This window comes from Calonectris borealis, chromosome 3, assembly GCF_964195595.1.
Source record: "Calonectris borealis chromosome 3, bCalBor7.hap1.2, whole genome shotgun sequence".
NCBI lineage: Eukaryota > Metazoa > Chordata > Aves > Procellariiformes > Procellariidae > Calonectris > Calonectris borealis.
The window spans coordinates 6,987,699-7,011,441 of NC_134314.1; the positions used below are offsets into that span (position 1 = coordinate 6,987,699).

Consider the following 23,743-nt stretch of genomic DNA (forward strand, 5'->3'; position numbering starts at 1 on the left):
AGGCTACAGGTGGATATCTGCTCCACTGTGGACTTCCATTGGCTGCAGGGGACAACTTACATCACCATGGTCCTCTCCAGGGGCTGCAGGTGGATATCTGCTCCACCATGGACCTCCATTGGCTGCAAGGGGACAACCTACATCACCATGGTCCTCTCCATGGGCTGCAGGGGAATCTCTGCTCCGGCACCTGGAGCACCTCCTCCCCTTCCTTCTCTGACCCTGTTTGTTGCAGGACTGTTTCTCACAGTTTTCCTCGCTCCTCACTGCCAGGCAGTGTTTTTGCCCTTTCTTAAATATATTTTCCCAGAGGAGCCACCAGCGTCACTGATGGGCTGAGCTGTGTCCTGTGGTGGGTCCATTGGAGCCAGCTGGAACTGGCTTTCCCTGGCACAAGGCAGCCTTGACCTTGCCTCACAGAGATCCCCCTGGACCCCCCATCTGCCAGGACCTGGCATGAACACCCCGAACATCTGCCCATGGGTCACTGCGAGATGAAAACACGACTTTATTCCACACCGCACTCTTCATAAAAACCACCTTACTCAGTGTTTTACCGAGCCAGGGTCCATTGGTAAAAACAGATCTCATAAAAAAGTAAAAGCAGACCAGGAGAGCAGTTGCACAGAGCAGGGAAAATCATGGTTTTGCATGAAGTGGCGCAGGGAGAGGACACATAAGGCTGGCGTGGGAAGTGGGGTCTACACCCCACTTGTCCACCCCGAGGCCATTTCTGCGTTGCTGTTTATAAGTCAGTAACCACCTCTGCTGAATAATAGTGATCAACACATTCACACGTAAGTTATAAACCAATGCAAGATAGCGATACAACGCATAATATTACAAAGTACACAGCCACAGCAGAAATAAAGGTAAAACAAAATAGATATAAACATGTTATTTAGTTAAGTCGTTTCAATCAGCAAATACCAAAGTATTTTTAGGAGGTTTGCAGTATATTGTTATTCCCCTTTTGCGGCTAGCCCATGTACGAGGTCTAAATTACTTTGTTACTGACAATAATTTAACTCAAAGTATTATCTAAATCAAATTATAATAATAATTTATTTCACTCATAATAATTTATTTCAAAGAATTTTAGTGAAGTTTAGATGGTGAAGATGGAACATCTGTATCACCTACACTAGCTGGAGACTTGCATTAGAGATTGAATTACTTGGTTTTTATAATAAAATATCAACATTTTTAATGGGCTCCAGCTTGAGTTCCTACCTCATGCAAGCCTTGCACTTCACACAGGGCAGAATCCTTAGCAGTGTCTTTTCCAGTTTGGGATTGCTGAAAATCAGAATAAGGGAATGAACAGCCGGAAAAGCATACTGAAATACTAAAATGAGAAACGTCATAGGATCTTCCTTCTTTGTGGCATAAATCAGTGTCAAGACCAAGCATGTAAAGTTAATGCTGTAAATGAAGAAAAAGGACAGAATAGATTTCATGGCTTTGATATGGGCGTCCATGCTGAGGTTTTTCGCTGAGTTTGTCTGCATCTTGCGTTTGTGACTCCAGAGAGAAAAGAGGAGGAGAAGAGCAGAAAAGATTACTGCTGTGAATGCACTGGCAAATCCGAAGCCGCTGATAAAAAAAATAGGGAAAAAATGTTCATCCATTCTGACACTCAGTTTCCAGAAATTTCCTAGGGTAGTGGAATTGAGGTTGTTACAGTGTGCTTCATCAGTGATGATGTAGACAAGGATGCAGATGACCAGGGATAAAAGCACTGAACCCAACAATAGCCATGGCACGATCCTGTCAATTTTTCCTTTCAGGTAGATGAAGAAGATGTGCCTGAAATTTGCAATTTTTATACAATAAAAAACAGAAAGACAAGCAGAAACCCACAAGTTGGAAAAATTTAAAAAGGTTTGAATAGCTGCAAATAGCTGGGGTATGGGGTGAACATAAAAGCACCAGGGGTAAATTATTGAAAGAAAGAAATATACCCATGTGATGCACAAATACCAAAACCTGGAGCATCCCAGAAACAGCAAGATCTTCTCATTAGAGTTAAAGCTTTTCTTTTTGACCCAAGCAAAACAAAGCACAGAAACAATGAAAGTGTTTATCCACATGCCAGCAAATGCCTCGAGCGTGATGATGACCATAGCCATGACATCGTATGAAGTGGCATTAAATTTATCTTGAGAGTAACAAGCTTCCATCCTCCAAGGTGGGTAGCGGTGCGGTGCTGGAAAAGTAGGTTGTTGCACCAATGCTTAATGCAGGTTAGCAGCTGCTGTTCTCCGAGTGTCACGTATGGAAACAGGAGCTTTATAGAGCTGGTGGTGGTGGGGGTTTTGGTGCTGCTCCAATTCAGAGCAGGGCAGGTGCAAGAATGTAAATGTGCTGGCTAATTCCCTTACCTGGTATCAGTGTCCGTCTTCAATATTTGAATTTCAGTTCGGAAGAGCTATGTTGGCTGACGCAAACAATGTAGATGTTTTTCTGCAGTGGGCAATGTTGTGATTTAGTGACTGTCCCAGGTTTGATTGCTGTCAGGATTCACGATCTGGGTTCTTCTGTCCCTTTGTCACCTGTGATGCTCACGTGGAGGGGTGCGCTCAGCAGAGCACAGTCAGGGGAGTCGCTGTCCTCTTTCATCCGAGAGTCCAGGAGCTGCAAAATTCAACCAATTCAGCTGCTGGAAACTGGAGTTCATTTTGATCCTCCACAGGCGCTAAAATCCATGTTAGTTTTCCCAATGGTGATGCCTTAGTCTTAAATGAAGAGCCACTTGGTAGGGGGAGGGCATTGAAGGAAAAGCAGGACTTTCTTTTAAAGGTTTAAGTTGAAGCATATAGAGGAAAAGGGCAAAAATAAGCTTGAGTCCCTGTGCCAGGGTTCAAAACTCATCTGCTAGCGATGTGAAGAGTTTTAGGGATAGGACCATGCTGGGTTCCCGCCACACTGAAATACCCTCAAGTTTCCAAATGACTTTAAGTCCTGAAAACTGTGGTTTTTTAACAGGCAAGGTGTGTTAAGTTCTGTAGGGCATGGACTGCCTATAGACTTTGGGTTTGTACAGGACCTTGCCCATTGGACCTTGCACATCGGGACCACAGTTACCAACTAGATCTTGGCTGATGCTGTGATGTAATCAGGAAAAATTTAGAAATTTAAAAACAAATAGCTATATAGCTACAAGAAATAAACCACCAGCATTTTCTCTGTTCAGAAGGATGCACTTGTTTTCCGGGGGATATAAAAACAAGCACTACACTTTGAATATTATTATCACATGCTCCTATCTGCATTTTTTTGCTAAGGACCTTGCTACAGCATTAACACACTGAAATGTTTTTGCAGAAGGCCTGGAGTTGACCACAACCACAAAACATGGTACCTACAACATGTTCCCATGAAATCCATTCAGATAGCCCAGTGGCTTTTAATAAAATTTCTAGTGAGAGCTTCACCATGCTTTATTTTTCATATTGCCTAGAAAATATCAATGTCATACATAGGTTTGGATGCAGTAATTCAAAAATATTATGGATCATTTAAAACCAGTCATGCTTGACTGAGATGACGTTAGAGATAGTCACTGCAGTTGTGGATGGATATTGTCTATGGATGTTGTCTGGAAGCTCAAAAGAGAGTTGCTTAAGGAAAACAACCCACTTCTCTGGGGCTAAAAATGCAAGAATTAATGTGAAGCCAGGTGATCTCCAGGTCCTTTAGATCTGTAAAAAAGCCAGGAATGAAATCATGAAACTGTGGTGGTGATCAGACTCCTGTTGTGTGTTTGTGAAGAGCAACTTTATGGGCGCTGGACACAACGCCGCTGGCCTGCAGCGGGTATCGGTAAGAAGCAGCATTTAATGAATCACCCACTTATCTGTATCTCATTTGCCATTCATGTCTAAAGAGGGTGGAAGTTTTACAGGCTGGGTGGCCAGGAGGCAAATCCTTTTTTTTTGGTCTATGCCCTTGAGTCCAGGAGCCAGGGCTGGCTTGTGCCAGCTGGCCTTAGTGGATTTTCTTCCCCTGCAAGTTGTGTTTCAGGAGGCTGATTTGGCAATTTGTCTCCCTGTAATCCCCATTCCACTGCTGCTGTGACAGGTGGGCTGGGAACCGATGGATGCTTTTCGGTGAATTCAGGTTGTTTCCTCTCTTGTGGCCCCGGTTTTATGGGGTGGTTTTATGGGATGGTTTGTGATCATGCCTCTGGGGGAAAGATGCTGATGAGACATGTGGATTAACTCCATCTTTGCACTCACTGGTACCTCACTCCACTCTCCGATCCCACTGGATTGATGGGATTGGCCAGGCGGATGCGCCATGCGGGCAGCAGTACTGAGCGTGCAACCTGTAGAGACCCCGGGCTCTCAAGGTGGCCAGCCCTGCCCCCCCCCATGGCAGTCTGGTGCAACTGCCCCCTTTCTGCCCCCTCCTACTTCTTGCAGCGCCCGACACCTGGGGTCTCACAGGCTGGGAGGAAAGACGGCCGACAGGCTGCAAAGCACGGCCAGGGAGCTCCCTGCTGAATATCTCCTGTTCCACCCCTCCACAGCCAGATCAGGACAGTCCTTCCCCTGAAGGATGGGGATGCAGCAAAAGGAGAGGCAAAGGTAGCAGCAGCGGTGGTGGTGTGGTTTAATCCCAGTCGGCGATTAAGCACCATACAGCTGCTCACTCACCCTCCCCCCCATGGTGGGATGGGGGAGAGAATTGGAAGGGCAGAAGTAAGAAAACTCGTGGGTTGAGATAAGAACAGTTTAATACTTGAAATAAAATAATAATAATAATAATAGTAGTAATAATAATAATGACAACAATAACAACAATAATAATAAACTGTAATAGAGGAAGACAATGAGAGAGAGAGAGAAAGAGGAACAAAACCCAGGAAAAACAAATCATGCAACCGCTCACCACTCACCGATGCCCAGCCAATCCCCGAGTAGCGATCGCTGCAGCTGGCCAACTCCCCCCAGCTTATGCACTGAGCATGACATCATATGGTATGGAATACCCCGCTGGCCAGTTGGGGTGTCCTGGCTATGCTCCCTCCCAGCTTCTATGGTACCTGGCAGAGCATGGGAAGCTGAAAAGTCCTTGACTACCTAAGTACTACTTAACAACAACTAAAACATCAGTGTGTTATCAACATTCTTCTCATACTAAATCCAAACCACAGCACTATACCAGCTACTAGGAAGAAAATTAACTCTACCCCAGCCAAAACCAGCACACTCTCCACTCTTTATTCCATACCATTTACATCATGCTCAGGTCCCACACTATCCAATACATCCTCATTAACCACCACCCCCCTTCCCATCCTTTGATACAATATGCAGATATCATACCCTTGGTCTATGGGCCACCCCTGTAAAATGTCCATAAAATGCCCATAAAATGTCCACAAATTGAGTTCATTTAGTCCATGACTTTGGGCTCCATCTGTTATGGTGGTCACTCAGGACAGGAGAGGTGGTGCGTTGCGTGGAGTTATTGGGCACCAAAGCCAGCTCAGGTCGGGTCACTGCTGCACTTGCGCTGCTTCTTGTAAGGCTTGTCCTCCGTTGGTTCAGGTGGTTCCTGCCATAGTAATTCCTATAACATGCAACTCAAATCCCGAGTTACAACAATTTAAAGGTATTTCCATCACAATCTCCACCCCTGGTCCCTTTGGGCCAGTTCATAGGGTTTAACATTGCAATGAACTCCTCTCCTTGCTCCTAGCCTGGCAAGCAACAGGGGTTCCTGCTATAGTAATTCCCATAACATGCAACTCAAATCCCAGGTTACAGCAATTTAAAGGTATTTCCATTACAGTCTCCACCCCTGGACCCTCTGGACCAGACCATCAGATTTAACATTGCAATGAACTCCTCCCCTTGCCCCTGCTCCGGCTTGGACTTATCCACAGACTGCAGTCCCTTAGGAGTGTACCTGTTCCAAGTGGAGCCTTATCTATGAGCCACAGACTCTCCAGAGTTATACCTGCTGTGGCATAGACTCATCCACAGCCGCAGTCGCTCTGAGATGTACTTGTGGCCACCTTCTCCATGGGCCACAATGCCTTCAGAGATATACCTGCTCCAGCGTGGCCTTACCCACAGCCACAGTCCTTTCAGGTGTAAACGTGCTCCAACATGGCCTTACCCATGGCTGCAGTCCCTCCAGGGTTGTACCTGCTCTGTCGTGGACTTATCCATGGCCACACGCTTTGAGGTGCTCCACATGACCTCATGATCCAGCATGACCTCCAGCATGGCCTCATGCACAGCCACTGATGCTTCAAGGTGTACCTCCTGCAGCATGGACTTATCCACAGCCACTGATGCTTTGAGGTGTACCTTCTCCAGCATGGACTTATCCTTGGGCTACAGTCCCTTCAGAGGTGTACCTGCTACGGCACAGACATAACCATGGCCACAGACGCTTCAAGATGTACCTGCTCTGTCATGGGCTTATCCACGGCCACAGACGCTTCGGGGTGTCCCGCTCCCACGTGGACTCATCCACAGGTCACAGTCCCTTCGACTCGAGTTCCCACTGGAGTTCCAGGCTGCCCAGTACAGCAGCGCAGGAACAGCAGCGATGCCCTGGCCATCTGCCAGCCCAGGCGCATCCCCATTGCTGTTATCAGAACGTTCCCAGGCACAGCACAGTAAGATGATAAGCGGTACAGCAGTACAGCAGGCAGCGAGAGCAAAAAGCAGCCACTAACGAGCACTGGACTCTAATACACAGTAAGGCAAGCAAGCCCCGTGGCAAGCACAGGAGCCTGTCAGTTAATAGCTAAACAGCAATAACAGCAATAAATTCGATCTAGCACATTCCAATCAAATCTGTCGTTATCTCGAACCCTTCGAGCCCCATGTTGGGCGCCAAAGGTTTAACCCCAGAGGGCAGCTAAGCACCACGCAGCTGCTTGCTCATTCCCTGGTGGGATGGGGGAGAGAATCGGAAGGGTAAAAGTGAGAAAACTCGTGGGTTGAGATAAAGACAGCTTAATAGGGAAAGGAAAAGCCGTGCACACAAGCAAAGCAAAACAAGGAATTCATTCACTCCTTCCCATCGGCAGGCAGGTGTTCAGCCATCTCCAGGAAAGCAGGGCTCCATCACGCGTAACGGTTACTTGAGAAGACAAACACCATCACTCTGAATGTCCCCCCCTTCCTTCTTCTTCCCCCAGCTTTATATGCTGAGCATGATGTCATATGGTATGGAATATCCCTGTGGTCAGTTGGGGTCAGCTGTCCCGGCTGTGTCCCCTCCCAACTTCTTGTGCCCCCCCAGCCTACTCGCTGGTGGGGTGGGGTGAGGAGCAGAAAAGGCCTTGACTCTGTGTCAGCACTGCTCAGCAGTAATGAAAACATCTCTGTGTTATCAACGCTGTTTCCAGCACAAACCCAAAATTCCAGCACACAACCCCACACTAGCTACTATGAAGAAAATTAACTCTATCCCAGCCAAAACCAGTACACCCACATGACTTGTGTCCACAGGGAAAGCCCTGGGTGGGATTCCCATGCAAAACATTGGGAGCACATGCCTTCATAGGCAGGTGAGCGGGACCAAGCCAGGACCCCTTGCTGTACTCCCACTCTGAGAGACAAAGTCTTCAAGATCTCCTGAGGAAACCCAAACCAACACATTTTGCTCAAAGTTGATGGCTGGCATTCTGCTAATTACAAAAATAACACTATTTTTAAATTAAAGATGATGCTTTACCCATAGAATCAAATGAAAACAAAAATTTGTTTGCATCTACCAATATGTTTCCAGGAATACAAAAAAAACCACCAAGCAAACCTTCTCTCACAGTGACTTATTCAGGCTGCAGACCATAAGCCTCTTCTTTTGAAGAGAGTGTTACTTCCATACTCAGCAGCTTTTTGGTCTTATGTCAGATGGGGCCAGGAAAGCAGAAAAAAAGAGTGAGATTATCTCTGAAGAATTCACAGAAATATTAAATAGTTCAATAGCTCCTGATTGCTACAAAGGTCAATATGCTAAGAATAGTTATAAAATGGGGAGGCAGATTGCTTATCGAATTGGCTTATGGCTATATCTAATAAGATTAAAATCTGCTCTTCCTTTTAAAGTTCAACTTTTTTGACGGCTTATGCTTATCAGTACTTCTGAAGGCTATTCACCTGCAGGACGCTATATCTACACTGACAGGTAGCACCAGATGATCTTCTGAAATGGATTCCTGGAGGATATGTTGTTTCACAGCACTGGTTACCTGCTCCTATGCCTTTACGGTATTCCCACCTGTTTTCCATTTTCTGGCTTGGGTGAGATTTAATTTTATTTGTCTGTGATTTTGAAACTGTTCTTTCTATGTTTCAGATCCAAAACTCTGTTGAAGACAGAGGTAAGTTTGCTACGTTTTTATGTTAGTGGAAGACTATCACTCACCAAGTGGGGAATTATATCAACTCATGTCATTTAGTCACTAACTTAGGTGTGTTATTTCTTTTGATAGCTGATGATATTGATGGAGGGCAACTTAGAAAGGACATTCCAGAAATAAACTCAGGTAAGTCAGGACAGTAAGTAAGCAGAGTGTTGAATTATTACTGAAATCAGAACTAGGCTTTGGGGACCACAAGTCTGGTAGATGTGATGGCACCTGAGTGGGTTGAAAGCTCCCTCCTACGTGAGAAAAATCCCAAATGTGTCATGGACACTGGGAGTATTGCAGGGCGGTTAAAAATGTGTGGGATGAACCCCAGCTGCTTCTGGAGAGAAGGGAGAGGACCTCCGCTTTGAAGTCTGATAGCAGGCAGAGAAGGTGGAAAGGCAGGAGCAGGGCATGGGGCAGAGGATAGAAAGGTCCGAAAAAGGCTGGTGTTGGAAAGGGAAGATAGCCCAGGAAAATTCCACAAGGGTAATTTTGTAGGAAGCCCAGGACCTTAATCTTAAATTTGGAACGACAATCAGATGCTCCTGGGGAAGGCTCAGCAACCCCTGGACTGAACCTGCATCCCTCCCCACTGCACTCTTCTGCAACACAACTCCCGGAGAAACCTTGGCAGTAGCTCTAATTCAACTTCTGCTTCGTTGATGTGCATTTATCTTAAGTCAGTTGTTGGTTTCACATGATTGAGGACCAAGATATGAAGCTTAAGTACCTTCATCCCAACCCCAGGGTTTCAGAGCATTGCCTTGAGGGAGTTTTTGTTTCCTGACATTGCCTGTTATCTGCTTTATGCTCTGGTGTAGGTTTCCTCTGGTTTTGCTGACAGAACAGAAAACACAGTGCTAGTTTCTGTGGTTTTTTTTTCTTCTCTCCATATGTATGTGAGGAGAATATAAGTTATTTCTATAACAAAAGGTCTGAAGATGAAGTGTCTGTGCTGGGATTGTGCCTATATGATGGCACTAAATGAAAATGTTACACTAGCAGGACCATACAGTGGCTGGGGTTTGGACTCAGCTCTGTGTGGGGAATTTGACACCTTAAAAAAATAAAGGTATAAAATAAGAGTCTCAAATGCTGTGTTTTTAAAGCATGGAAGATGTGGATCAGCTGCTTAAAACACTGGTGTCTGTTGCCAGTTCAAATACATCTCTTCCAGCACCACTCTAGAAGGGAAAGGAGTCTCCCAAACTTTGTATCTACCAGCCCATGGGGATATTTCGGATACCCTTGTGCATCTCAAATGGCACCAGACACCTATGTTTAGGGAACTGGATGGACACACAGCCGTAATGGGATCTGAGACGCAGGGCACATAGATTTAACTGCTTCAATCTGAGCTTGGCTCAGGCTCAGGTGTCTGAAAAGGTGGACTGAGCCTCTTCCCTCTCCAGAATCCTTGTCTTTCTCCTTTGATGGTATGGGGAATCCCAGATGATTAGCCTAGGTTAGCTAACTAGTTAGGCTATTAGATGCCTAACTTCAGGACAAATCCATTCCACCTATATATCAACTACAATGTTCAGAAGTCTACAGTTGTTTCAGGATACAAGCCTGGGAAAAATAATAACATCTCCTCTGGGCAGCTGTTATGAAATTGTTGTGGAAATCTTAATTCAACCCCAAATCCTCCTTTGCCACAGACAGAAGACTGGCATGTGTGGCAATGGTTATTTGTTTGCTTGTTTCTGGGCAGTTGCTCTTTAAAACGAGATGGCTTGGTTGATGAGGCATTCTGAGAGATTGTGTGGTCTTTGAAAAAAACCATATATTGTACTTCTTGATATGTTACTTTGGCCTAAATGGTTGTTTATCTCATTTTAGAAACGGGAAGGAAGCTTTTTGAAGGTGATATTATCTTTCCGGTATGTGTCCGCTGATCTAAACCAACATCAGCAAGAGTGTAGATTGGGCGTAAAATGTTAACACAAGCATGTTGATCTCATTAACAGCTGGAGAGGAATGCTCTGAGAAACAGCTCCTACAGATGGAAGTTTCCCATCCCCTATATCCTAGCTGACAGCCTGGGTAATCAGACTTTTTTATTACGGTAGCACTGTATTACTTGCATTAGATACACTCTGGTTTTGTCCATCTCTCCGGGCTGCTTTTGTTTCATTTGCTTTTGAGTTATGCTGCCTTAATGCCCTCGTTACTGCTGGCCAGACGGCGACGCAACTCTGCCCCAGCACATGTTGTTTTCGATATAAAGCCCCAGTGACCGGGTGCTGACGAGCAGCCAATTTAACTAATAGCAGTGTATCGGGCTGAGATCTCTAGCTAAAGAAGTCAGGAAATCTTAAGAATATGCATGTTGATCTACCGCACCTTTCATGCCTTATCTCTCTTCTTAACAGTCCCAGCTCAGTACAGGCAGAAAGGAAATGCAGATATTTCATAAGTAAAAAAGTTCAGAGAATTCTCCCTTCTTGTTTCCACTTAATTTTAGGGACTGTAAAAACTAATAGCAAATCAGTGTTAAAATCCTATGGCGCTCTCCTGTGTTTACCAGCCTCGAGCTCAAAGTTTACAATACTTGAAATTATATAATAACATGCAATAAAATCACCCAGCAAAACCTGAGCAATGCCCTGGATGTCCAAAAGTCTGCTTGTTTGTTTCAGCACTGTCAGTTTACCTAATAAAGAATATTCTCTCTCCCTATGGCCTCTGCCAAAATTACTCCAGTCAGGGAATTCTGCTAACAGCCTCCTGCTCTATGATCCAAGTAGATATTTTTTATACATGTTCATATTTTTAATGCACGTTTGTTCATACTTTCTATCTAGAATTATAGATATTTATAGTATTATAAAAGCTCTTGTTCTCCTCTGCTGTGTGTTTCAGATCTGAATGCTAAAGGTGTTATCCTGCAGGCGTTTGACATGTTCAGGCTGAAGTCGTGTGTTGATTTCAAGCCCTATGAAGGGGAACAGACTTACCTGAAATTTGAGAAGCTGGATGGGTAACTTTATATTAACAGTCTCGTTTGTACTACCTTGTTTGATATGAGTTTTTCCAACTGAGGAGACATTCGTTTTCATTCTTGCTTGTTACAAAGGACATAAATACCTGAGCCACATTTCTGTCCCAGAGCTTGGGAGCTTTGTCTTATACTGGAGATGTAAACAGACTAACCAAAGGTATTATCTGCATTTCACGTTCTCTTAATACAAGAAAACACTATTTTATGTCCACTTGGATCCTGCGCACTGAAATGAATCCCTTTCTTGGCAGTCTTTCAGAGAAAACAAGCAAATAACTTCCTCCTGGTGTTGCTTAGGGGCAGGGTATGTCACCACGTGTTGGCATTAGCATGTAGCTTCCTCCTTGCTTTCAGAGGCAGGGTTGGCTTTGCCTGACCAAATGTCGAAGCCGACAACCTCTACTGCTGTGCAGGTCACCGCGGGTTGCCTTTGCAGTCAGCGGGGACTCTCCCAGGCCACAAACCATCTCACCTAAAATAGAAGTCTAAAATAGGTCTGGTCACTCACATCCCAAATGCCTGTTGCTGTCCAGCGACTGTAAAGGTGCCAGGGAAGCTAACTCAGCAGCAGATGCCAACACTGTGACTGTCTAAAGTTGGGTGACACCAGCTAGTGTCTGTGGCTAGGAATCCAGTCCTCGGGTGCGGGGAGACTGGTGCACAGCATTTTTGGGCAGCTTTTTTTTTTTTTAAACACACAGAATTATTTCTGAATGGACATGAAAAGTTAGGATTTAAATCTGTATTTAGGAACCAAACCAAGGAAGCCAATGCAACTTGGCTTGGCTGCCCACTGCCTTTGAAAATCAGGCCAGTTATTTAGAATCATGGAATCATAGAATCATTAAGGTTGGAAAAGACCTCTAAGATCATCGACTCCAACCATCACTAAACCCACTAAACCACGTCCCTAAGCGCCTCATCTACACGTCTTTTAAATACTTTTAAATACTTCCAGGGCAGCCTGGAAGTATCAACCACTTCTCTGGGCAGCCTGTTCCAAGGCCTGACCACTCTTTCAGTAAAGAAATTTCTCCTAATGTCCAATCTAAACCTCCCTTGGTGCAACTTGAGGCCATTTCCTCTCGTCCTATCGCTTGTTACTCGGGAGAAGAAACCAACACCCACCTCACTACTTTGGTAAACATACACATAAACAACAGCCAAGGCAGTATATGAGGTTATAAGGCACCCGCTGTACTTTCCTGTGCTGCTCATCTTCTGCCACTCACCTTCCTATACTGGTTGAGCTGGGGCTACCCAGAGTTGAAGAGCAATAACATTTGCCATCACCACCTTCTTTACGAGAACTGCAGCCAGTTGAAGAACGTGCATGCACTGCCCTCCAGGGAGGGCAAAATGAAATGGGAAGGCCAATCACTTCTGGGACAGGGACTCATTACCAGGCTCTGGAAGGATGCTGAAGGTACACATTGCTCTGTATTCTGGAATTGTAAAACTACAGTCTTGGCAAGACTGAAAAATTCAGGTGGGGAATTCTAAAAAATATGATTTTTTTACTTTTACCTTGATCTTGCAGTTGAGTTAATATGTAGATACAAATCATAGAAGGTATTATGCAAAATGAGTGCAATATCTGAGTCTTTGCCTTACAGGTGCTGGTCTTATGTGGGGGACCTTCAGAGTGGCCAGACAGTGTCTATAGGAGAGAGGTGTGACTATAAAGCCATAGTGGAACATGAGCTCCTGCATGCCCTGGGATTTTACCATGAGCAATCCAGGACGGATCGAGATGACTATGTTCAGATATGGTGGGATGAAATTATTGAAGGTACAATGCAGGTCTGAAATGGTTGAGAATTGTCTATAGATGCATGTCCCTGTTTTTACAATGCTAAAACATCTCTGGTTGAGAATGGCTGCCTGCATGTTGACAACTGGATCATTATTTAGTCACAGGTAAAGCATTTTGAAAAGATGTTAGGTGCTAAGTTTTATTTCTGATCTTGCCTAATCACATGTGTATGTTTTTGTCTAGGTTTTGCATATGCCTTTGACAAATACAATGACAGTTTCCTTGATGACCTCAATACCCCGTATGATTATGAGTCAGTCTTGCACTACGGACCATATTCTTTCAACATCAATAGCAACGTTCCTTCCATTACAACAAAAATTCCTGAATTTAATGAGATCATTGGGCAGAGGTTGGATTTCAGCAGGAATGACTTACTGAGGTTGAATCGCATGTACAACTGCAGTAAGTCCTTCTTCTCACACATGTATTTGAAAATCCTTACTCAAGCTTCATGATAACATGGATGGAGTCACGTGAGAGGAGCAGGAACATTTCACCCTTAGAATCCTCTCGCAATGCTAAAAGAAACTATTGTTCTTATGCAGCAGCAAGCTCCATGGTGGCCAGATGCCCATTTCTTTATAGAATACCATTTAAATGAATCAAGGGTCTAACACTTTTCATTCACATGGACTTTCCCCTAAGATTACTTGTAATAGTATCCGTTTCCTTCATGGATGATGATCATCATGCTGTTGATGATGATAAAACCTTCAAGGAACAGTAGTCTGGAATTGCGGTCTCCAAAATCAGAGTATTTCAAGTTCTTTTTTCTGCCTATGTGATGTTTGAAAAGACGATTGGGGTCAGGAGCACAAATGAGGATAATTGTGCTTTCCAACTCCACTGGCAAAGCTATGAAAGTAAATACTCAACATGCTGTACAGGACTGATATACAGTGTTAACATACACCTGAATATTTCCACTAGCTTCAGCAGAACTGCTTCTGTTTACACCCTGAAGAGAGAAATGGGCCACAGAGCCTATCCCAGGCAGGCTTAGAGAAAATGATGGATGTCTGAAAGGGAAAACTAGCTCGCAGGGGCCAAGCTTGTTCCCACAAGGAAATATTCAGCCGAGAATGGGAAAAAGAGATAAGACGTTTCTTTCAGGAGGAAACATCATTTATGTGTGGTAAGAGAGACATAGATATGAAAGTCTGTGTGGTCTCAGTTGTATTAAGAACATATTTCCTGGTGTTAAGTGCTGTATGTAAACACTCCGGAATGGGGTTAATAGCGAGAGCCTTAATTGATATTAATACACATGGTAAAATATGTTACTCTATTCCTGTCAGCTTCGAGCCTCACCTTCTTGGATCAGTGCTCCTTTGAATACATCAGTATCTGTGGGATGGTGCAAAGTAGACAAGACGGTGCTGATTGGGACCACACATTGGGCAAACCAGGAGATGAAGACCATACTTTGGTGGGAAACTGTGCAGGTAACATATGTAATTTTAGATGGTCATTAGACTTTACCCATGCTTTTCCGAGATGTGAGGGTGAAGATATACAGAGATAAATAAGTCATTAGAAATATCCTACTATTAATGTTAATCACTGTATACCTGATGCTAAACATAACTCTTGAATTTTCAGATAGAAAGGCTAATAATTTTAATTTGAAATGTTTAACCTCTCTTTAAATCTCCTCCCTACATTGTAATATCTCATGAAGAAATGACAATTTGAGACTTAACTGCTATAAATTGGTGGTAGCTCCACTAAAATGAAGGGAGCTCCACCAGATTGCTACGACTGACTTTGATGAAACTCCATAGAATTAAGTCGGGTGAGACTCTCCTCCTTTTATACATATGTTACAGTATTTTAAGTAATTTTCTAGTTTGTTTTAAAGCTGAAGCTGAAAGACACTTTCCCTTTGTGAAGGGGAGTTCACCTGAGGCATCCCCACAAAAGTACCATGCACAAGCAAATACCACAATACACAAATCTTGTTTGCAGACAAATTCTGACATTGAAACCAGTCCAGGATCATCAAAATAGGAAGCTAAGTTTCAGCAATGTGTCATGGAGCAGGAGGAAACCACCCCCAGAAGACTTCTTCAAGGGAGGGGGGGCTGTGTGATGCAGAGCCATATCAGGAGGGTGTAGCTGCTGCTAATTCAAAGCTTGTTCGAGCCGTGCCACATAGGGAGGCTGAAGGATTATCTGAGAAGCAAACCAGCAGTGATTTCCTCTCTTCTGAGGAGAGTGTTGCATGGGGTCCTTTTGATTGAGGGTTTGGCTCTGACTGCACCAATTTGAACATATATTGAATATACATGAGCGTATTGGGTTCTGCAGTATTTTGATTGCTGCCAGAACACAGGAATCGAGTAGGGTCTGTTGTTTTCAAAGGCAGTGGGGAGAAAATTAAATACTGCAGATGAGTATCACGTAAACAGTCCAAAAATCCTCTAGCAAAAAAGTTTCTTTTGAAAGTCAAAAGAAATCATAGAATCACAGAATGGTTTGGGTTGGAAGGGACCTTAAAGATCATCTGGTTCCAACCCCCTTGCCATGGGCAGGGACACCTTCCACTAGACCAGGTTGCTCAAAGCCCCATCCAACCTGGCCTTGAACACTTCCAGGGATGGGGCATCCACAACTTCTCTGGGCAACCTGTTCCAGTGCCTCACCACTCTCATAGTGAAGAATTTCTTCCTTATATCTGAATCATCTTTTCCAGATATTAAATATCCACTGAACTAATCTAAGCCTTCTGTAAATGTCTCTCTTCCTTAAAAGAAAGGGGTTTTCTATATTAGTTCGGGCTGTATTTTTATGAACCGAAATAAATGTGAGTTGTTAACACACTCTTAAAGCACTTATTCAGGTTTCCAGGCTTGAAGAATGAAGCTAAGTATGTCAGTAAGAAGTCTGCATACAGCACACACAGCATCTATATCACCAGATCCTAATTACTCCACTTTGGGATTAAATTCCCAATGAACCTTGTCCTGCAAGTCTTGCAGAAAGTAATTCATGAAGAGAGGCTATATGAAAGCATCCTAATTTGGCATAAGGATGAAAGATCACATTTAAGGGACCAATCTGTCTCTTGATCCCTGTCATACTTAGCTTGTAATTATTTGTTGAAGTGTTAGGATACAAAAGAAAGAAGTCCAGGGGGTCTGTTAGCTCTGCCCATTCTCTAAGTACCCAGCTAAACCATTGCTTCAGTCTGCTCAAACCCCATCCTGAAATCAAAAGTCTACAGCTCTAAGCAACTCATCAAAACTTCTTTGTAACTACTACTTATAAATAATATAATAATTCTCTTATAAGTAAGAGATGCAGTTTTCCAAATTATATCTGCATATACAAATATAGATGTTTTCTGATTTGTATGCAGGTTGTCCTTCAAAATCAGAACAGTCATTGGGTTGGTTTGGACATGGCTTGACTACCTGGAGTTTTGTGGTTCATATCTGGGACAGAGTACACACTTGTTCAGTGATTCATTTTCCCCTATTAAGACTCAATATGAAATTCCAATCAATAATAAAATAAAGCAGAACTGCAAACAGAGTTTGTGTACAAGTGGTTAAGGTTAGGCACATCTGCTTCCCAAAACACAAGTGGTGGTTAGTCACAAAAGTGTCTCACGGTGCAGGAGAGGAAAAAAGTACTGAATAGAAAAGAAAGCCATTTCTGTGGAACTTGTTCCCAGGGAGGAGCGCGAAGAGATGGCTTTTGGCAGTAACAGATCGTGTTTGCTGCCTAACGCTGCGTTTGGTTACAGTTTGGAGATCCAAATTTATACCAAATTCGCAGGCAGTGAGGAAGAGAGCAGGCATGGAACAGGCAGGGTGAGGGGATGCTCCCGTTCTCATCACACGTGGGATTCGAGAGGGCAGATCTGAGCCCGGTGAAAGGCACAACGCAAAACCCAGCACTTCGAAGACCTACCGAGTAGGGAGGAAAATCAAGAGGAGTGTTGTTTAGGTCCCACTGTTGGCAAGGAAAGAGAAAATCCTTATTTCTAGAGGAACAAGTCTGTTTGGCTGTTGTTTGACGGGCTGTTTGCTTGCGGTTTGCAGGGTGTGCGGTTTGCTGACACTGTGAAGCTCTGGATGTGTGACAGAGCATGTGGCTGGGGAGCTGACAGCAGCTTCCTGCCTCTCGTGGCCAGTGACAGACAATTAACTGCTCTTCTCCAAGGAGGGGGAAGAAAAATATTTAAAACCTAAACAGTCAGCCTTCATAAGTTTCCTGAGAGCAAAACAGGTCAGCAGTTATTGGAAAATAAGCAGCTTTATTGGGTATTTGGAGGGGAACGTACTGCGGAAGGCCAGCAACGCGTCTGTGAGCACAGCCAAGCACAGGCATGCGGCTGGAAGCAGCAGTGGAGCTCAGGGGGGCATCAGGTGGCAATTCAGAGTCATCCTTCTCTGCACGGTCTCTGCTATTTGCATCAGTCGGCTCCCAGACAGACAAAAAAGTGCAAACCCGTAGAATGCAGCCACAGGGTATTTGGAAACCCCCGGCGTGATGCAGCTTGAAAACGTCCTTGCTGTCAGGAGAGACACTTCCTATAGAGGGGGGAGGTATTGAGGCTATTAGGCGAAGCTGATGCGCTTGCTCAGTCGTCTTCAAGAAGCTGATTTAAAACTGGGATATACAGAATGGGGCTGATGCGGATGATGAGGGTGCAAATGGTCAATCTTTGTGACCAGGAAGATCGAAGACTCAGAGGAGGTATCACTCCGGCCCACAGATAGAGTTGCAGGCTAACTATGAAAGAAGGAAAATAGTTATTTCGAACACATTAGTATGAGAGGGTATGAGTTGATACAAAGTAATTGGACTGGAAGTTAATAAATTCTTTACCTATAGCAGAATTAAGGCAAAAATGTCTTCAGGTACTTTTATAGGGAAGTCTGATCTATTGACAAAAGGCTTACAGAGCACGGTTTCTAGGCAAAGCAGAAGACTGAAGGTCTTGACCTAACAGGACCCTTCCAATACTTTCCTAGTTTGCCTTCAAAAAAATCCCAGCCCAAGTGCATCCACTTACATTTGCACGCGTTTGCAGGATTGGCACATGTACGGTTCGTACTTCATTTCTGAAGAATGCAACCCAATGTGTACCTTAGCTAATCAACTGAACACCAGTTTGCAAGCCATGCTTTGATGCATTTTCATTTTAATGTTTAATTACAATGTAGGGAGAATTCTTTTCTATTGATTTTTTTTTTCTTTAAAAATAACTTTGTAACTTAAGCAAGTGGAAACTACACTAAAGCTTATTTAGCACTGGCATTTCATTACTGAATGGATCAAAAACTTTTATCACCTCACTGTTTTGTGTTTCCCAGATAGAGGCTATTTCATGCATTTAGATACAAAAACTGGACATGCTGGTCAGTCAGCTCTTCTGGAATCTCGCATCATTTATCCAAGGAGGAAGGAAAAATGCCTTCAGTTTTTCTACAGGTTAAATGGAAGTCCGCAGGATAAGCTAGTTATCTGGGTTAAGAAAGATGATGGAACTGGAAATGTTAGACGGATGGAAAAGCTGCACACTATTACAGGTAAAGTGTTTTCATACCTGAAGTGCTGGCAGACTTTGATGAGAGACAACACTGGTGTGGTTTATCGTATGAGTTTGCTCCAGTGTCCAGTGTAAATCTAACCTTCGTTTGCTTCAGCTGAGTAACTCCAGAGTTAGTGCCCATGAGAACAGAATTTGGCTCAGCGGCAGTTTCCTTAAGACTGTTCCTAGACTAGCTGAGGTGCAGAGCATCAGACAATCACCGTCCAAACAAACAGGTCACGGGACGCTTGAGGAAGACAGAGCTTGATTTGGGATTGTGTCCTGGCCTTTCCATTCTCACATATATTTATTTTTCTCTTCAGCTGACAGAGAACATCACTGGAAATTGGCCAGCATTCCCTTCAGTGTCCAAACGAAATTCCGGTATGGGTTTCAGGGCATCAGAGGAGATCCAGCCAAGTCTGCCGGGGGAATTGCCATCGATGACACCAGCCTGACAGAGACAAACTGCCCCACCAATATCTGGCACATCAGAAACTTCACATCCCTTTTTAACAGTACTTCAAAAGGCGATTATATCGTAAGCCCTGTGTTTTACAGCTCGGAAGGCTATGCCTTTGCTTTACAGCTGTATCCTCACGGAAGAAATTCATCACCCTACATGAATTACATGGGGATTACTTTCCACCTCTGCAGCAGTCCGAACGATGGCCTTCTTGAATGGCCGGCCGGACACAGACAAGTTGTCTTGTCGATTTTGGATCAAGACCCTGATGTGATCCACAGGATGTCCCTCAGCCTTAGCTTCACTACGGACCCAAACCAGCTAGTATATGGTAAGTCAGAGTGCACCAGGGAGAAAAATAGAAATGCAGAGGTTTGCTCAAGCTGGAGAAAAGTCTTGGAAGTCAAGAAACCGGGCAAGATTTTCTTTGCACGTAACGCTACTGGGCTGACTGGAGATCAGCTTTAATTACTTCTATATTTTTGCACAACAGGCAGAAATGACACCCTGCAGTGGGACAAACCATCTATCACTGGAAGTTTTTCTTCTTTCTGCAACTGCTACATGAGCCCAGGTGTTGGCTGGAATACATTCCTGACCCACAGGGAGCTGCACTGGAAAAAATTCCTTAAAAATGACAGTCTTTTCATCTTTGCTGATTTTGAAGGTAGAGTATTATATTATCAGAATCAGAGCAGGTACATACTCTTCTGTTTGTAAGGAAAGCACAAAAGATGAGGCTGATTAGCAAAGATCTAGAGAGTCATCTATTTCAGGAACAAGGTTTTTAAATGATTAGCGCCTGGATTTTTGAATACCCAATATGAAACCCTGTGGATGACTTTGATCCTCTGGTCCCTGAAAATCAGATTTTCAGGACAGATTATACTTCCATGTCTTGAAGATCAGTCTACTTAATGGTGTTCCTATTCGCCACCACCCCTATATCACTTCTGACTTAAGAAAATTGTGCTTTGAAAATGAAGGGGTCCTTTTTGGACCTTGAAAAACTGGCAGAAGGAGTTTTGATCCAAAGCATCTCTCCTGAGGTTGCGATTTTTGTCAGGACTGTGTGCAGCCGCTCTGCTCTGCCAAAGGCAGCAGGGAAGGGGAAGAAGGAGGAAAAGAGCTGTCTGGTTTAGAGGGCAGCCTGGCAGCACCCCTCTGAGCAGGCCAAAGGGACTGTGCGTGCCCATCATCTGTGACAGCCACATCTCAGATGGCTGTGTTCATCTCACCTCATGTTAGGTGTCCAAAAATGAACTTTCTAGACTCCCCAGTGGGTCATTTGAGACCAACGGGTACCTCTAGGGAGCAGTCGATCCCATTCCATTATAGCTGTGATGAAGTGCTGATCTCCACTGGCTGCAAAGTGATCCATCACTGATGACGGAATGGTGGGTGAGATGAATCCTATCACCTTCTTAAGTGAGTTTCCTTCAGACAACGTCAGTGCCTGGAAAGTGGAAACACTTTGTATAAGTAAACAATCAGTAAGCCAGACCTGGCTCTAGTACAGGGGTCAGAGCACTTGTCTCAGATAGGAGAGGAGAGCTGAGAGCACACTATGATAAGCCAGAATCACTCCATGCGACCGAGGGCTGTAATCACCCCTGCGAACTCTCCTGGTAGGAGGATTTCTCCCTTGCTCTTCATGAAAAAAAAATGCAAAGTTCTCGTTTTCATTCCAGCACAGAATGGAGAAACTTTTGAAATGGCAAGAAATTTTGCAAGGTGGGAAAGCTACTTCCCATGAATGCTTAACCAGGAGCGTGTGCTGCCTAATAAAGATGCAAAGAGCAGTCTACGTTTCTGGCATACAGAATGGCCCAGCTTTTCTGCAGGGCATTTGGCAACGCTTCCAAGTCCCCTTTAGCAATAAGAAAAGCAACTGAGGCCTCTTTGTGCTTTCCCTGACAGCACTTTGTACTGGGAGTAATTCACTGGGGGAAATTCAGTCCCGCTGTGTGATATGGGGGCCAGTGGTCCCAAAAGAGTTTCCAGTTGCTAGGTGAAATTGTAGTTAAGAAATTGAGAGACTTGTTAGGAGACTGCATTTAGTCTCCAGGAGTAGACTGGTTCAGCTTAATTTCTAGACTTAAATCTGATATGGTCACATTTATAAGGTTCCAGTCTCTGCATTTGAATATTCATTTTGATACCAGGGTGCCTAAAAACTCAGGGACAGTGTTGCATTGCCCTCTGATGAAAGTTGGAGGTTGTCCCTGTATAACCACTGAGGGTCTGCCCCATGCCTCCCACGTCTCCATAAGCCTTTCCACCCTTCCTCCTCACTTCCCAACCCTGTTTCAGATCACCTCTGACCCAAGCCCTCTACTCTCTTGCCCCAGTCTCCCTCCAGCTCAATAATCCCAGGATCCCCTGATGGGCTTGAGAAAGACACAGACTGGAGCTCCATGCATGCCTGCAGCTCTCTACCCTTCCAGTTTCCCCTCCCATCTCCTTCACTGGGTACTGCTGCAGCTTCTACAGCTATTTGGATGAATTATTGTTGTTTTGTTTTTTGCCCCTGGAATCAGTCTGAAAGTCATCCCAACACATATGGTAGAACTATACTATATACTCCACGCGTTAAATCGATTACTTTCACTGTCTTTTCTTGCAGATCTCACCCCTTTGATTACATCTGAAGTCCCAGTCCATCCCTGAAGTGCCCTCAACCTCTTCACTACAAGCGCAAGCAGTCATCCATGACAGATAAAATATATTACTTCACTAAAGAAACTGTATTCTGTGGTTTCTGTCTTTTAAGAATTCAAACTAAACTTCCCTGTTAGTTTTAAGAGACTAAACCCATAGACTCTCCAAAGATTATTTTGGCCCAAGCAGCAAAGTGCTTCTCTTAGTTATATCATCTTTTTTCTTCCCATGTTTCATTCTTTTTGTTTATCTTTGCTGATGGCAATGCTTACTTCCCAGCTCCTATGTCTGAAGTCTCTCTGCCCAGCCTTCCCTAGCTAGAAGCCCCAGTGCTTGACTTTCCAAGATCCTGTTCCAGGACTTCGCTTTTCTCCCCATGGCCATTATCACTTCTTCAAGCCCAGCTTGTGATAGTGCTCACTCCCAAGTGTTCAGCTCCTTAGGTCACTGCTAAAAAAGAACAGCGTGCTTCCCTACCTTCATCTGCGTCTGGACTCAATTCAATGTTACTGAGAAGTTTTCGTGAAAGCAGAATGGGAATTTGTTTGGATCTTGTGGTGGGTTGACCTCGGCTAGCCACCAGGTGCCCACCAGGACGGTCTATCACTCCCCCTCCATCAACAAGACAGAAGGAAGAAAAATACGACAAAAAGCTTGTCGATCGAGATCAGGGCAGGGAAATGACTTACCAATTGCTGTCATGGGTAAAACAGCCTCAACTTAGGGAAATTAATTTAATTTATTGCCATTCAAACAGACTAGAATAATGAGAAATAAGAACAAATCTTAAAACACCTTCCCCCCACCCCTCCCTTCTTCCCAGGCTTAACTTTACTCCCAAGTTCTCTACCTCCTCCCACCGAGCAGTGCAGGGGGACGGGGAGTGGGGGTTGTGGTCAGTTCATTATGTGTTGTCTCTGCTGCTCCTTCCTCCTCACTCTCTTCCCCTGCTCCAGTGTGGGGTCCCTCCCACGGGAGACAGTCCTTCATGAACTTCTTAGCGTGGGTCCTTCCCACGGGCTGCAGTTCTTTATGAGCTGCTCCAGCGTGAGTCCTTTCCCTAGTGTGCAGTCCTCCAGGAACAACTGCTCCAGCATAGCATGGACCCCATGGAGTCACAGGTCCTGCCAGAAAACCTGCTCCAGCGTGGGCTCCTCTCTCCATGGGTCCACAGGTCCTGCCAGGAGCCTGCTCTGGCGTGGGGTCCTCCAGGAGCTGCAGGTGGATATCTGCTCCACCATGGACCTCCATGGGCTGCATGGGGACAGCCTGCCTCACCATGGTCTTCACCACGGGCTGCAGGGGAATCTCTGCTCCGGCGCCTGGAGCACCTCCTCCCCTCCTTCTTCACTGACCTTGGTGTCTGCAGGGCTGTTCCTCTCACATACTCTCACTCCTCTCTCCAGCTGCTGTTCCGCAGCAGTTTTTCCCCTTTCTTAAATATGTTATCACAGAGGTGCTACTAATGTCGCTGACGGGCTCAGCTTTGGACGGCGGTGGGTCCATCTTAGAACTGGCTGAAACAGGCTCTGTCTGACATGGGGGCAACTTCTGGTGTCTTCTCACAGAAGCCACCCCTGTAGCCCCCCTGCTACCAAAACCTTGCCACATGAACTGAATACAGGATGCATTTAGGGATGCATACATTGTGCAAGGTGCTAAATGGATATATTAAATTGCATTAGTATAACATGACATGGCTGCATAACCACTGTCCTCTACAAACTCAAATCTATGCCTACAGAATGACTTGTCTTTAGACATCCTGTTTATTTTTTGGGGTAATTTTTAAGTTAGGGGACTAAAAATCCAGTGTTTTTCTGATTTTGCTTCAGTTTTTTGTTCCTTTCTCACATCCACTG

The 23,743-nt window shown here is 44.6% G+C and overlaps 2 protein-coding genes across 2 annotated transcripts; one reads left to right on the plus strand and one right to left on the minus strand.

Moving 5' to 3' along the window:
- Positions 1 to 1,229: 1,229 nt before the first annotated feature.
- On the minus strand, positions 1,230 to 2,183 carry LOC142081304 (taste receptor type 2 member 9-like). The gene has a single exon (XM_075148008.1). It carries the CDS (start codon positions 2,181 to 2,183, stop codon positions 1,230 to 1,232), a length of 954 nt encoding a protein of 317 aa, XP_075004109.1.
- Positions 2,184 to 7,504: 5,321 nt separating this feature from the next.
- LOC142079934 (meprin A subunit alpha-like) lies at positions 7,505 to 21,958 on the plus strand. The gene is made up of 13 exons (XM_075144612.1): positions 7,505 to 7,540; positions 8,332 to 8,356; positions 8,468 to 8,521; positions 10,229 to 10,269; positions 10,357 to 10,432; positions 11,252 to 11,369; positions 13,007 to 13,182; positions 13,390 to 13,611; positions 14,508 to 14,654; positions 18,537 to 18,752; positions 19,078 to 19,551; positions 19,714 to 19,887; positions 21,847 to 21,958. The coding sequence occupies exons 1-13, from the start codon at positions 7,505 to 7,507 to the stop codon at positions 21,888 to 21,890; spliced, it is 1,803 nt and encodes a 600-aa protein (XP_075000713.1). The 3' UTR covers positions 21,891 to 21,958.
- The last annotated feature ends 1,785 nt before the right edge of the window (positions 21,959 to 23,743 follow it).

Excerpts from the sequence above, each read along its gene's own strand:
- LOC142081304 (XM_075148008.1), bottom strand. The coding sequence starts at position 2,183 with ATGGAAGCTTGTTACTCTCAAGATAAATTTAATGCCACTTCATACGAT.
- LOC142079934 (XM_075144612.1), top strand. The coding sequence starts at position 7,505 with ATGCAAAACATTGGGAGCACATGCCTTCATAGGCAG. Across the intron at positions 8,357-8,467 it reads AAACTCTGTTGAAGACAGAG|CTGATGATATTGATGGAGGG; the intron begins GTAAGTTTGCTA and ends TTCTTTTGATAG. Across the intron at positions 10,270-10,356 it reads AAGGTGATATTATCTTTCCG|CTGGAGAGGAATGCTCTGAG; the intron begins GTATGTGTCCGC and ends TCTCATTAACAG.